Source organism: Dendropsophus ebraccatus, chromosome 5 (assembly GCF_027789765.1).
Source record: "Dendropsophus ebraccatus isolate aDenEbr1 chromosome 5, aDenEbr1.pat, whole genome shotgun sequence".
Taxonomy (NCBI): Eukaryota; Metazoa; Chordata; class Amphibia; order Anura; family Hylidae; genus Dendropsophus; species Dendropsophus ebraccatus.
In genome coordinates, this window is record NC_091458.1 from 55,829,681 (window position 1) to 55,844,271 (window position 14,591).

General features: G+C 41.5%; 1 protein-coding gene across 6 annotated transcripts in view; it reads right to left on the minus strand.

Moving 5' to 3' along the window:
- Nucleotides 1-7,093: 7,093 nt before the first annotated feature.
- The window catches only part of ZNF385A (zinc finger protein 385A), a 151,854-nt gene continuing 144,356 nt past the window's right edge, over nucleotides 7,094-14,591 (minus strand). For all 6 annotated transcript variants that reach the window (XM_069970240.1, XM_069970239.1, XM_069970241.1 and 3 more), the window contains 4 exons: nucleotides 13,431-13,715; nucleotides 13,143-13,321; nucleotides 11,979-12,074; nucleotides 7,094-10,961 (listed from right to left, as the gene is read on the minus strand). In XM_069970240.1, the coding sequence (XP_069826341.1) occupies nucleotides 10,734-10,961; nucleotides 11,979-12,074; nucleotides 13,143-13,321; nucleotides 13,431-13,715 (788 nt within the window). In that variant the 3' untranslated portion in view covers nucleotides 7,094-10,733. The remainder of the gene's footprint in view (nucleotides 10,962-11,978; nucleotides 12,075-13,142; nucleotides 13,322-13,430; nucleotides 13,716-14,591) is intronic.

Consider the following 14,591-nt stretch of genomic DNA (forward strand, 5'->3'; position numbering starts at 1 on the left):
GGCTCCTTTTTTTTTACTTTTTTTTATTATTCTGGGCTCCTGCCCAGACCCTGGTGCTTCTCCTGTTGTTGACCTCTACTCGGTGGCTACTTTTTGGGGGAGATTTATGAAAGGGTGTAAATATACACCTGGTGCAACCTGCCCACAGCGACCAATCACTTTCACCTCACTTGTAACGGGTTGCACGTTTAAAATTAGAAACTTTAGCAATTGTGATACCACCCACATAATCTACTTAGCGGAGTGTACTACCTGTAAAATACAATATGTAGGTTCTACAATTAGAAAGCTTAAAACCCGCTTTGCAGAACATCTCAATGACATTCGCAAACACACTAACATTGACATTAGAAAGAAGTCCATGTCGGGACTTTCCAGGCACTTCCAAGAAATTCATGGCAGTCAGACAGAGACTCTACATATGACTGCCATAGAGAAAATACAAAAACCTAAGAGAGGGGGGGATTGGACACATTTGGTGAGAAAGAGAGAGGCATATTGGATCTTAAACTTGGTGACAAGATTCCCCAAGGGAATGAACTTAAAAACGGATTTATTCTATACCCACTAAGCCGATGTGCCGATCCATACCTGGTTTTCATATGTCAATTGTAATGTGAGTCATGTGGCCCCTTTGCATGCACCAACCCACGGCTGTGGGAGTGTCTAGCAAGGGGAGGTACATTGCATATAAAAATGATTGTAACCCATACTACTATTGCCATGATTAAGGAGGTGAGCCTCCGCAACGCGTCGGCGCCATTTTAACAAATGTGAAGATTTTAAATGTACCAAGAATAAAGCATTATATATTTTAAGGAGCTGTGGAATCCATATCTATTTCCTCTTTTATTTTACCAGAGCTGTAAGCTGAGCTGTGATTGGTTGCTGTGGGCAGTTTGCACCAGGTGTATATTTACACCCTTTCATTAATCTCCCTCTTTGTCTTCACTTTCAACCCTGCAAACCCCGGCGGTTCCAGACCTCTGTGCAGGGATTTAGAGGTGATGTTTTTAAAATTCCTTAGGGTACTACACAGTCCATTCACTATAGTAAATGAGCACCAATCTGCTAGATCGGCACTCGTTTACTGAGCCTATGACAGTTATCGTTATCGTATCAAGGACCATGTTTGTAAGTGTTATAATAAAGTTCATACATTACCTCTCCACGTTCCCTGATGTCTTCCTGTCTTCTCCCCCACTTCCCACAGCAATGGGTGCAACTTCAGAGCCGGTCTCTGAAGTGACAGGTGCATGGAGAGGTAATGTATGAACTTTATTATTTTCTTTACAGATTCACCTGCCGTCGTTTGTGCATTGCTATTACTACTAGTGATGCGCGCCCAGCAGCCAATGTTTTTAGGTCAGAATCAAAACACACGATCAGGCGATGATCATTGTCATCAGTTGATCAAAGTGATAGACTGCTGAATGGACCTGATTTGGCACATTATCGATCCATGTAATAGGGCTCTTTGACTCTGCATCCAGTCTAGTCAGTACCATTGGGTAGCAGGAACTATTGGATACTATTGTAACAAAAGCATTACAAAATGGTCATTTAAGTTGATTTGTTGTTTCTGTAGGGCTATGTTCACTCAACGTTTTTTTTCAGCTCCATTTAAAATTTTGAAGCTAAAATGACGGACGTCATTTCACTGTTTGTCCGCCCGTCAGCGCAATAACAGCTGCTGGTACATTATTCTAGTTTAGGTGGACTAATTGGACTTTTGGGTTAGTTTGTAAAGGGGTTATACAGCACTACAAAAACATGGCCACTTTTCCCCCGCTCTTGTCTCCAGGTTGGGTAGGGTTTTAAACTCAGTTTCATTGTAGAGCTTAATTGCAAGCTGCACCTGACCTGGAGACAAGAGAGGGGGAAAAGTGCCCATGTTTTTTAGCGCTGGATAACCCCTTTAAAGAGGTACTCTGGGCTAGGGTTATTTTTAGGGTATGGCTGGGGAGGGGGTCGATATAGACGCCGCCATCCACTTGCCTCCCCGGTTCCATCAACGGGTCCTGGATTGTGCCGCCCTGATCTCCCGTCCCCATGCCGCTTCCTGGTCTGAGCTGTGGCTTGAGACGTGAAGTCTAAAGGACACTTAGCCATTCAGTGGTTGTAGCAGGGTCCCGCCTCAGCCGCTGAATGGCTATGCGGCCTTGAGATGTCACGACCAGAAAGCAGCAGTGGGACAGGAGAACGGGGCAGGGCGGTTCGGGACCCGTCGCTGGAACCAGGGAGGTAAGTGGAGAGTGGCGTCTATATCCACCCCCTCCCGCGCCATACAGTAAAAATACAAATAGCCCGGAGTACGCCTTTAATTGAAAAGTCCATTGACTTTAATAGTAAAAGCAGTGAAAGCATGGTGAAAAAAGAAAAACTGTGTGAACAACAACAAAAAAGTCAGCTGTTTGCAACAGATGTCTGAAAATGTGAATTGGACATCCGTCATGATGCGGAGTGAGGGGAGCCAGGAGCGTCACATGTTCGAGGCCGCGGGCGGGGTGGTTTAAGGGGCCGGGTCCCATCCGCTGCGTGTATGGGACCCATTCAGGATTTTACACTGTGAGTTTGCCAGTATGTGTGAAGCTACCCTTAAAACGGTTTTTTTTTTTCAGCCACATGAAACCTCAAAAATCAGTTTAATTCAGTAAATTAATATTGTGTAATGCCTCCTGTTTAACGGGTTGCAGCATGTTGTTCATGCTATTGTGAGCAGCTTGTGTGATCGAAGCATGCTACTATGGCCTGCAACATCCCTGAAATTGTCTCCCATTAAGCATTACTGTATCTGGGATATCATTTGTTGACTACTGTAAAAAAAGCGTTCAGCAGCTGATCTTGATGGTTGGTGTGCCCACTGTAATTGCATTCAGCATGGCAAAACATTCCTCAGAAAACTCCTAGTAATTCATAGCAAGGTATGTAAGTGTGTCTATTTCTGCACTGTGTAAAAACAAACAGAAACCACAAAGGGGGCGCCTTCTGGTGTAGTATTATCTAACAAAGTGCAAACTACAGCAGAGAAAACACTAACCTCACTAACCTGGTACACCTCAGAGACATGCAAACAGGAACAAAAGGGACCCCAATGATTCTTAAGCGCAGAATTAGAAAAAAGCGCAGGTGCCCATAGCACTTGATATGAATCCTTTCTTTATTGCTATGTGTTTCAGTGCCGCTCTGGCGTCTTCATCAGGCGGCAAATTCTAGAGATATCTGCAGAGAAGGAGCAGATAAAGAGGAGGATGCTCCAAATGCTAAGCTCATACTTTACTAAAAAAAATCAAGATAATTGTAATTTTTTTTTTTTAATCATTAAAATATGTCTAGTTCCACCACCAGGTAAGGCAGTTCTACAAAGGCCATGGGGAAGCCCATTTTGACCAGTGTGGCACAGACCAGCAGAGCCCTGTAAGTCTCAGTCATTCCACAGGCGTCTCTCTTTGCTGTACCATCTACATTTCCTCGGAGTTGCCTCAGGTGAATCCATTTAAATCCATTTCTAAATCCATTTAAAAAGCACTAAGCAATGTACCGACAGGTCTACCAATCCTTATATCCCTTAGCAACATAGATAATAGAAAAATACTGGAAAACTTGTGTTTACAGAATTTTACATATTTATTCTACAAAAGATTTTAAAGGGAAATTTCAACCATTAATAGCTGTGGTAAATCCCAAGGAAACTTTAAAAATGTGTGACAAGTATGGGTCAAACCTCTGAGACCTATTAGATGAAGGGACTCCTTGACCCTGGCTGTGGCCAGCAAAGTGGCCACAGCCCTGTGCAGGGCCGGTTCCAAGTTTTTGTGGGCCCTTGGTCGAGAGAGTCTCAGCAGGCCCCTTTGTATAGCAAATTATATGGCATTATTGTTAAAGGGTCTCTAAATCTCGATTCTGTGTAGGGGATCAGCAGTTTATATACTTATCCCCCCCCCCCCTGTATGAGTTTGTATATATCTCCCCATTCTGTGTAGGTATACAGCAGTGTATTATATACCTATTATCCCCCCTAATGTATGAGTGTGTATATATCTCTCCACTCTGTGTAGGAATTCAGCAGTGTATTATACACTTATTATCCCCCCCCCTCCTGTATGAGTATGTATATATATCTCCATTCTGTGTAGGTATACAGCAGTGTATTATATACTTATTATCCCCTCTGTATGAGTGTGTATATATCTCTCCTCTGTGTAGGTATACAGCAGTGTATTATATACTTATTATCCTCCTGTATGAGTGTGTATATATATCTCCCCTCTGTGTAGGTATACAGCAGTGTATTATATACTTATTATCCTCCTGTATGAGTGTGTATATATATCTCCCCTCTGTGTAGGTATACAGCAGTGTATTATATACTTATTATCCCCCTGTATGAGTGTGTATATATATCTCCATTCTGTGTAGGTATACAGCAGTGTATATACTTATTATCCTCCTGTATGAGTGTGTATATATATCTCCATTCTGTTTAGGTATACAGCAGTGTATATACTTATTATCCCCCTTTATGAGTGTGTATATATCTCTCCATTCTGTGTAGGTATACAGCAGTGTATTATATACTTATTATCCTCCTGTATGAGTGTGTACAGTATATATCTCCCCATTCTGTGTAGGTATACAGCAGTGTATTATATACTTATAATCCCCCTGTATGAGTGTGTATATATCTCCCCATTCTGTGTAGGTATACAGCAGTGTATTATATACTTATTATCCTCCTCCTGTATGAGTGTGTATATATCTCTCCATTCTGTGTAGGTATACAGCTGTGTATTATGTACTTATTATCCCCCCTCCTGTATGAGTGTATATATATATATATATATATATATATATATATATATATATCCATTCTGTGTAAATATACAGCAGTGTATATACTTACTATCCCCCTGTATGAGTGTGTATATATCTCTCCATTCTGTGTAGGTATACAGCAGTGTATTATGTACTTATTATCCCCCTGTATGAGTGTATATATCTCCATTCTGTGTAAGTATACAGCAGTGTATTATATACTTATTATCCCCCCTCCTGTATAAGTGTGTATATAAAGGAGGAGGATAAGTATATAATACACTGCTGATCACCTAGACAGCCACCTGCTGTGCCCCCATAGTATATGCCCCCTGCTCTGCCCCCATAGTAATGCCACCTACTGTGCCCCCATAGTATATGCCCCCCTGCTCTGCCCCAATAGTATATGCCCCCCTGCTCTGCCCCCATAGTATATGCCCCCCTGCGGTGCCCCCATAGTATATGCCCCCCTGCTCTGCCCCCATAGTATATGCCCCCCTGCTCTGCCTCAACAACAAAAACAACAAAATCATACTCACCTAATCCGGCCAGGTGACGGGTCCTCTTCTCCCTCCTGTCCTCTCCCTTGTGTGCGCCGCGGGGATGGATCCTCCAGAAGGGGCGATGACATCATCGCTCTGTGCCTGCTGGGAGATCACAGCCACGCAGCGCTGTACGCAGCGGAGGGAGGACCAGCCCAGGACGCCGTAGATGTGGTGAGCGACGTGCCGATTCAAAGTTGGTAATACCCCACCCCCGGGTGTTAGCGATGCCGACCCTGAGTCCGGGGGGGGGGGGGGGGGGTAAGATGCGGCGGCGGGCAGGCTGGCGCTGCATGTGTCCAGTGGCTCACTGCTCGGGCAAGTGCCGGGGGGCCCCCTGAGCGGCTGTGGGCCCCGGCACTTGCCCGAGTAACCCGCGTGCTGACGCCGGCCCTGGCCCTGTGTATTACAACAAAAGCTGTGATGTGATTTATGAGAAAACTGCACTGTATATATATACTGTGTGTATATATATATATATATATATATATATATTAACCTCGCTGTTCTGATCCCCAGCCACTGGCATTGTGCCCGAAGCCACTGTTCTGCTCTTCCTGATCAGGGGCGGCGTCAGCACAGGGCTTACCCGGGCAAGTGCCAGGGCCCACAGTGTCTCTAGAGCCCAGAGCTTTAATGTTCAGCCCCCTCATTGTAATGCAGGGTGAGCGCTGAACATCAGAAGAAACCGAAGACAGAGCAGGAACTGCACAGAGAGAGAAAAGGGTGAAGGACCTGTTCACATGACCTGCAGGTCCTTAACCTGACAGTGTGGAGATCAGCCCAATAGAGAGGAAGAGGGAGAAGACTGAGCTATAAGTGCTGTGTGTTGTCAATAATATGTGTCAGTGTGTGTCAGTAGGTTTGTGTGTCAGTAAATGTGTGTGGGTCAGTAATGTGTGTTTGTGTATATCAGTGGTGTACACAAGAAAATACCCTTTTAGCCAATCAGTAGTTGCGGCCAATGATTGAGAGAGCAGCTCAGGGGTCATTTCCTGTGTAAATAAGAGACCAGGAAGTTCTTATCAGCAAAGGTTAGGCACTGTTGGAATGGTAATGGGGTGGAATTGGGTCAGCAAGTACAAGTTATATTTAATTTTTTCAATCATCCTGAAACATTTTTTAAAGTGTCAGACAATCCCTATAATGATCCATCAAAAGAAAAATGGAGAAAAAAAACTATGCTGCGTTCCTTGCTTAAAATCTAGAATTATATACTATATAATAAGGACACTAGAAAACCCAACATTTCCTTTATTGTGCATGTTTGACGTGATGAATACACCCCATGCTCTGCATAATGTCTAGAGGATCATTGTGAATATTTGGCTGCAAATAGCACAATAAGAAGGCGTGCTCTGCCAGAAGGGATTATTCTGACATTGAAGCCTGAAAACTGTAATCTTAACCCTGAGTTGATTTCTATTTAGAAAAACTCTACGACCTTGTGTAATTATCGAGCAGGCGCTGGATGGAGAAGGAACAGATTACTGCAGCAGGTACCGGATTACGGAGGGAGGATGGAGTGACCTCACACATCATAAAATTTTAATATAGTTGGACTCATTTCCGAACACTCTTCACAATACTCCCTTTCCCTCATTGGGGGCTTATTGCTCTACAAACTTGGCTGCTGCAGTAAGGTGTCCACCATAGCAACCAAACACTGCATAATATTATAGCAACAACTGCTGCCTTGGTTACTTTATGTCTTATAAGAATTAAAGGAGGCAAGATTTGTTTACAAAAAGGAAGACATGTTTTATTTAGGTTTGTCGGTAAGATGCCTGAGACGCCAGGAGCCTGCAGTGTGGCACAAAATGGTAGCTGTGGGTGCAGCCTGCAAAGGGTTCATAGCAGTCAGCAACTGGAGGCAGGTCAATTGTTAGGGTTGCCCTATAATTACTTCAAATAGAAGAGATCCTGAGCGCCTTCTTGTGCCAGCCAGCACAGATGTTTTATTGCAGTGACAGCTTTTTTGTTTGGATAAGAAGCCCTGTGAATTGCAAGGTAGGTTGACTTCCCATTGATCCTCTTAGCTTTTGTTCAGCATGCACACCACAGCAATGCCTCTTGCTGCCCCACACAACAGCTTCCTAAAGTCATCAATGAAAACAATGTGGGCCCGGGTGCAAAATAACACGGCAGAATAGATAAGTATGACTACATGTATCGGTATATATAATGACCTGGAGGATTCCAGCAGTGAAGTGCTAAATTACATATGGCGGGATAAAGGACATACATTAGGGGTTATTTACAACAGCTAAACACAGTGCAAACCAAATCTGGGTCTATTTTTATTGCCTTGATGCTGCATGCTAATATAGGGGAATGGCTTATATACCAAGAATTGCACAAGACATTAGGTGATCTTAAATAGATATTCATCTTATATGGGTTAAATGGAAGGAGTCAATATCACGAAATGGACACTCTAAGACTACTATGGAAAAAAAAGTGCACTCCTATCTCAAGTTTTTAATATTGCTAGGAAGGCAGCCAAAGGGGAAAAAAACTTGATATTGAAGATTATGAAAGGCTTATATTGGAGGCATTTTGTTTGTCTTTGTACCTAATGCATATGTCTTCTATTCTAATATTTGATCCAAAAAAATAAAATAAAATGGAGACTGCCATGTAAAAATAAGGTGTATATTTTTGCACTGTACCTACAAGCTGTAAATGACCCCATTACAACAACAAAGACATTATAGTATTATCTAAAGTACAACTCAAAGATAAATGTAACACTTTGTAAACTGGACCCAACTTGAGTAAAAAGTTATCCCCTACACTGGTTAGGGAGGTGAGTTATGGAAAATGTTGCTGCTCTCCCTTTATCTAAAGGACGGTGGTTGCCAAAAGAGATCAATAAAATTAAACAATAAACAAAAAGAAAATAATGGTATGTTTTTACCAAAGTTGGGTCAATTCAGCAAAATATTATATTTAAACTACTGGCTTTAGCTTTCAAGATGATAGAGAACAGAGATAAAGATGTGTACCAAATAAAGCCATTGTGGTTCCGGTCATGACTAAAAATAAATCCTCACAGTGACTTGTCCAGAATCCACATGTCCCAAGGAAAGTCTGTATTCTTTATTACAGTACTGAACTAGTACTCAGGTGAAAGGTGATCACATGCAAGGACTGGTGAGTACATGTACATACAGTATAAACTCTCGGAGAGGCATGATCGTGATCAAACCTTCTTGGTGAATCAAAACTAAGAGCTGAACACAAGTAAACTAATTCAAATTTATTAAGACAGCTATTTTATTGGTATACATTTTCCCAGGGTTATTATGATTGTGCGATGGTTCGGAAATTGTGAGCTCTTTGGCTTCTTCATGGCTGCTTTCCAATGGCCACCCAATGGCTTCCTCTTGTCCCTATATTATTGCTATGTCAGTCTGTTTAACACTATTTACTTTATGAGCAGCCTATAGTTGCGTGCTTGCTTATTATACATGTCATTTAGGGTTGTTGTTTTTTTTTGTTTTTTTTTAAGACTAATGCCACGTTTTCATGTTTCCTGCTGCTTATATTCACTCACACAAGCAGCTGGGAGGAGGAGTAGGAATACATAAATGTAAGTTATGGGGGGATGAAAAATACATATGTAGCACAAAAAACAATTGCATAGTCTTTAGGAAGAATTCATCTATTAAATAAATAAAACGATTGTCAAAGTACACAAACCTCTTTCGTAGACGACAAACAGTTTGTGCAAGTAGTTTCAAAAGTGGTTGATGTACCTCATTCTAGAAGCACGTGCACTGGGCAGAGAAAACACAAGGTTTTTTGCTCTATTCTGCCATCTACAGCATAAGGCAGGAATTGTTCTGCACTAAGGGGCATAAGCAATGGTAAGATGAGTGAGTTATGGTCCACTGCATTCTTAACTGTCAGAAAGTGCTTTTCTGCAATATCCATATAGTTTCCCTCCTGTACACACTAAGACTAAATTTGTATGCCATTTTTCCCCCTGTGTTCAGCATATACACTGAAAAATGATTCTGACATATATGCCAAACCCCATGATACTGTTGAATGCAACTGCATACCACATAGTTGCATAAATGACATATACAACACTTCTTCGGCATATGTCAGGTACATTATACCATATAGACGGATCGTGCATATAAGTTGGGAGAATGTTTCAGTGTATATCCAGAATGAGGGAAAAACAAAGCGTGAACATAGCCTATAGAAATTGTAGTACCCCCATTTGTACATTGCTCAGACATATCTACCATTTTTTGTGAAGGTGAATAAACACTGCAGAAACAACTTAATACAGTATATCTATGTATAGAAAATGCTCAAGCTATGCTTGGTCCCCGTAGGAGACACAACGAAATAAAGAGAAGAAAAATCTACAGTTTAAAGTAAGTTTAGGCAACATGTGGCTCTTCAGCTGGTGGGGAACGTTGTGTCCCAGCATCCCTGGCCAACTAAAGGCTTACGGGTGCTATGCTTGCAGTTCCAATGCAACTGTACAAGAACATGTTACCTATCTCTGGTGTGGAAAGACTGCACCACTGAGAATGAGCTGGACAAATACAATTCTATGGCTAATTTCTTCAATGTAGACACCCTGTGGTCCAAGTGGGAACTGCATAGGAAAATATCACTACGTTTGTACAGTTACAGTATATAGACAATGTTTTTCTTTCCCAGTGGTTAGAGTACACCCAAGAGTCATCTAAGTAATGAAAACGTAATGCAAGTTGTAAATCAAGAACATATGCTTTTCCCTGAAGTTATTGGAAAAAAGACATCTAGCTGGAAAAAATCTGAACTTAAAAATAAGTGTATGAGTTGATTAGGCAGATAAAAAGCATGGACGGTCAGATGGCATCACTGACTTTCTTCCTCCTTTTTGCAAAAGAAGGGGCTTCTTTAAACACAGCAGCATCAATATACCCCCATACACTCCAATATTAGTTTATATAGGACCCAGTGTTTCCTCTCAGTCACAGTCCACTGAGTTATTCAGGTTGATCCACCAAGGACCAAAAAATGCCAAAACTATTGCTATTCCCAGCTGTGCACCCATTTATCACAAGCCTGCGTTCCCTAAAATAGACCCTGAGCCACCTGTCTCCTTCTAACGGCAGGTTTATTCACTGTTCTCAGCTCGTAACCCAGTCAGTAATAACCTTCAGAAATTCCACAGAGGCTCTTTTGCTGCATGTGTCCCGGATAAGCAGTGTCCATGAGTTTGCAGAATTTTCCAGTTTCTATATATTTCTGAGGAAGGGGAATATACTGAGCAAGAGGCAGCTGGTTAATCGTGCCCTGGTTGTCTTTGTGCAGGCTTGAGTTCCAGTGGATTAATGTTACATTGTGAAGGTAGACATCTTCTCAATAAGGGGAGAAAAGTATAGTCCCATGTGCAGTTCTGATGGGCCCAGGAGCTGGTCGCAGTAAGTGGTGTGTCAATGGGGGAGCTTGTAGAAGGGGAGGAGTGGCAGCTGGACGTAGACTCAATGGAGAGGACACAGCAGCGGCTGCCATTGCAACTGCCAGAGGACTCGGAAGAAGACCTGCAGATAATGTTTTTGAAAAGTCCTTAGGAAACACCAGACTGGTCTAAAAAGAAAAAAACACAACATATGATCACTATTTCATAAAAGATATACCATCAAAGACAATTTCACTTATTGCAGATCCAAATGTAAAATATTTATGTGTTCAAAAAATAATTTGTTTACATTTACTTTTTTATATGTGTCCTTTTACTTTCATACAGTAGAAAGACACACATTCCTATTTAGGACCTACTGTACATGGCTGTCAGTCTGACCTTGGTAGTTGGTTAGTAGGGGACAGGAAAACATACCACTTATAGAGATATAAGTAAAGGCAGCCTATAACACTGCCAATGTCTAGTGTTTTGCAGGACAGCAGGTTACAACTCCTATGGGATATGTGGAGGCTGCCCTTTGTGGTTGTCACACCCAGGATTGGACTGACAAGGCTTAAGAAGTTAGATGCAATTTGAGGTAAAGTCTCTATATTACCAAAAATTAAAGGCTAATTTATTTCTATGTAAAAAGTTAAAAGGACTTGTTAGACCATTTAAAAATATGTATGTCTATTTCCTTTTTTGGAACAGAGGCACGTGAAACTTTCTTTCCCATTAAAGGAGACCTGTCACCCCCCGTGCCGGGGTGACAGGCTCCCGACCCCCAGAATGAATGGTGCCGTGCGTGCGCTGCAGAGATGAGTCCGGCTCCATTCATTCTCTATGGACGCCGGACCCATCTCCACAGTGCGTGCGCCAGCTTCTGACCAGGATATCTCTGTCCCAAGACCGGCTCCGGGTCTTGGGACAGAGATACTGATGTCAGCCATACGTGCCACTGGTGATTGGTTTGGCCATAAGTATAAAGTTTATGGGAGCCTCTTGAGACTTTACTGATAGATGATGTTGGTACAGATGGGGTCAAAAGTGATGGAATTTCACTGCCCAACCCCTTTGTTCTCAGAGAGATAAAATATCTGTATGTTAATCATCCCTCCCCTCCACATAAAAAACACAGGAACATTCGGCCTATTTGACTAATGTATCATCTTTATTTGATTGTTCAGTTCCACTACACATACCGTAAGATCCTGCAGACTTTGTTGTTTCTTGTGCCTACTCAGCAGAGGATTGGGCTTCCCTGATACTCCATCACGATGTCTCCTGCTTGAGATGTGCTGATAGACACAAAGGGATTAAGGGTTTATTTTTATAGCGCACACTAGTCTTAATACCAATCATGTATTTTTAAAAAACAGTAGAGAAGTTGTATTTTTGCATTCACAGGATATACTTGTTTAGATACTTTCTCCACATATTTCCAGCTCAGCATTTTTGGCTCTAAATATAAAACAACCAAATAAACATTTAACTCCCACATCTTGTTTCCAAATGAGACCGTCTTTACTTTACATATGCAACTTCTATAAAAACCTAACCAAATATTATATACAAATATGTATGTTTTTTAAGTATTTATTCTGAAAAGAATATTAAAAGCTATTATGGCTCCAAAACTATATTGCAAAACATATTTTTTTTTTCAAAGCTCAGCTGTTTGTATTGCAGACCACTCTGTCTTCCTAATTTACTAACAGGAAGTTGTTATCATTGTCTGACATGTTACAGATGCAGTGGTTTCTACAAGCCGGCTAGTTACATTTACATTCGCCACTCCTCCCTGTCACACTAGAGACACAGTGCCAATTTAATGTCTGTTTCATTTGACAGTTTTCAAATGAAACAGACATTGAATTTAGTTTAGTAATATCTCTATCTCAGCAGGGGGGAAACTAAATGGCTGAAATAACTATTCCTCTTATTCTATCCCAAATTGGAATGGATGAAGTGTGTAGCCTTATAAAAGTGCATAGAGCGCTCAGATTTATTTCTTTTAATTCTAGATAAGAAGCTTGAATTTCTATATCTAGATGCACATCTTAATTCTGGGTTTAAATATGGCGAGTTATATGGAGCCATCCTGGATAGGAATTCTAAGCTAGATCTTTTGCAATAGATGTCCTTTCCTTTATCCCAAAGGCTAAAATTGGGTACGGTACCAAACCTATGGACCATCTAACACAGTCACCCTCTGGTCCGATAAACAAAACAATACATTGTTTTTTAACCCAGTGCCTGCATGCCAAATGGCAACTACACCTGACATATGTTATGTAATACATTATTAGGAACGCTAAATAAAATGAACAATAAGAAAATAAATATAACAATTACATTCAATTTACCTGCTTGAGCTGACCTTCAGAGGTGACTCTGACATTACAGATCTCACAGTGAAAAGTTCTTTCCTGGGTGTTGGCGTCCGTCGGTCCAGTTGACCCATTTGTCAGCCCCCCAAGTCGTGGATAAGCCTTTATTGGACCAAGACCACTTCGCGCTTCAAGGATAGTTTTGTGCTTTGTACCTAATACCATAATGAATAGTTTATGAGAATACATAAAATAACAGGTGCACAGTTGTACAGAGAAGTGCATAACTTGAAATCATCATATATCTAGTTTTTCAATCCTAACCTTTGTTATGGGCCTCCAGCTGGGACAAGGAGTTTACTGATACTTTGCAGAGGGCACAATACAGTAGTTTCTTGGCTTTGTCATCATCATTCTCTGAAGTAGATGTACTTGTTCCTCCATTTGCAGGAGCGGTAGAGGAAAGTAATTTTGTGTCCCCGGCAACTGTTTCAGATGGGGGCTGTGAATACTCAGAGTCAGCTCCTACTGAAACAGTGTTTTCTTGTGTGATCATGGTCTCTGGACTCTCTGCTGGAAGTAACTCTGTGCTGTCCATCCCTTGTTGATCTAAAAGGAACACAAATCAACATAGTCTCAAAACCAGTGCAAAAAGTTAATGTGCAAGAAGATGGTCAAAAATTGTTAATATGATAAAGAAAACTGCAAAGTTATTAGTAAACAGTCCAGGGAAAGAGTCCACTACAGGGATTCCCTGTCCGTAAACATCCATGGAATATAGAATGTGGGAATAAGCCCTAAGTGAATTTACACCTGCCTGGGATAAACATATATCCTAAGATAATAAGAAAGGAATTAGTAAAAGGGCAGACTACAGACTGGATGGACCAAGTGGTCTTTTTCTGCCGACTATGTTTCCAAGTATATGCCAGTGCATTTCACTCCCCAGCTCGCAGTGATCTCCGTCTATGCAGCTCCATTATTAGTCTATGGGGATGCCCAGATGGACACAATTGACATCAAGGAGGTGCAGAGCTCTGCCACACGCTGCTCTCTATTCGTTTTCCTGATCAAAACATTCAAAAAGTTGTTGTTTTTTTAATATAACCTTGTGTGATGACTTTTGGTAAATTCATTCCGGAATAAGTTTCAAACATCCCAAACTTAAGATGTCTTTAATGACCTGCATACACATTAAATGTCAGCCAAAGCTTGATGAGTTTGGCAGATCCAGCTGACTATTTATTGTGTATGGTGGCCTCCTGACTGTCCCCAGATGATGATGTTTGGGGAGAAAAGGATTAGGCATGTATATTCAAACACCTGCTCCTTTTGTTTCTTTAGAAGCAAGCCACAGCGTGAGTTGTCTGGCTATAGCTTTCCGTCCCCTCCCCACCTGTATGCTTGGTTGAGCTGAGCTTTCATGTGTATTGGGGAATTGGAAGGAATAGCTGTTAGCTGAACAAGCCTTAAATAAGCACATTT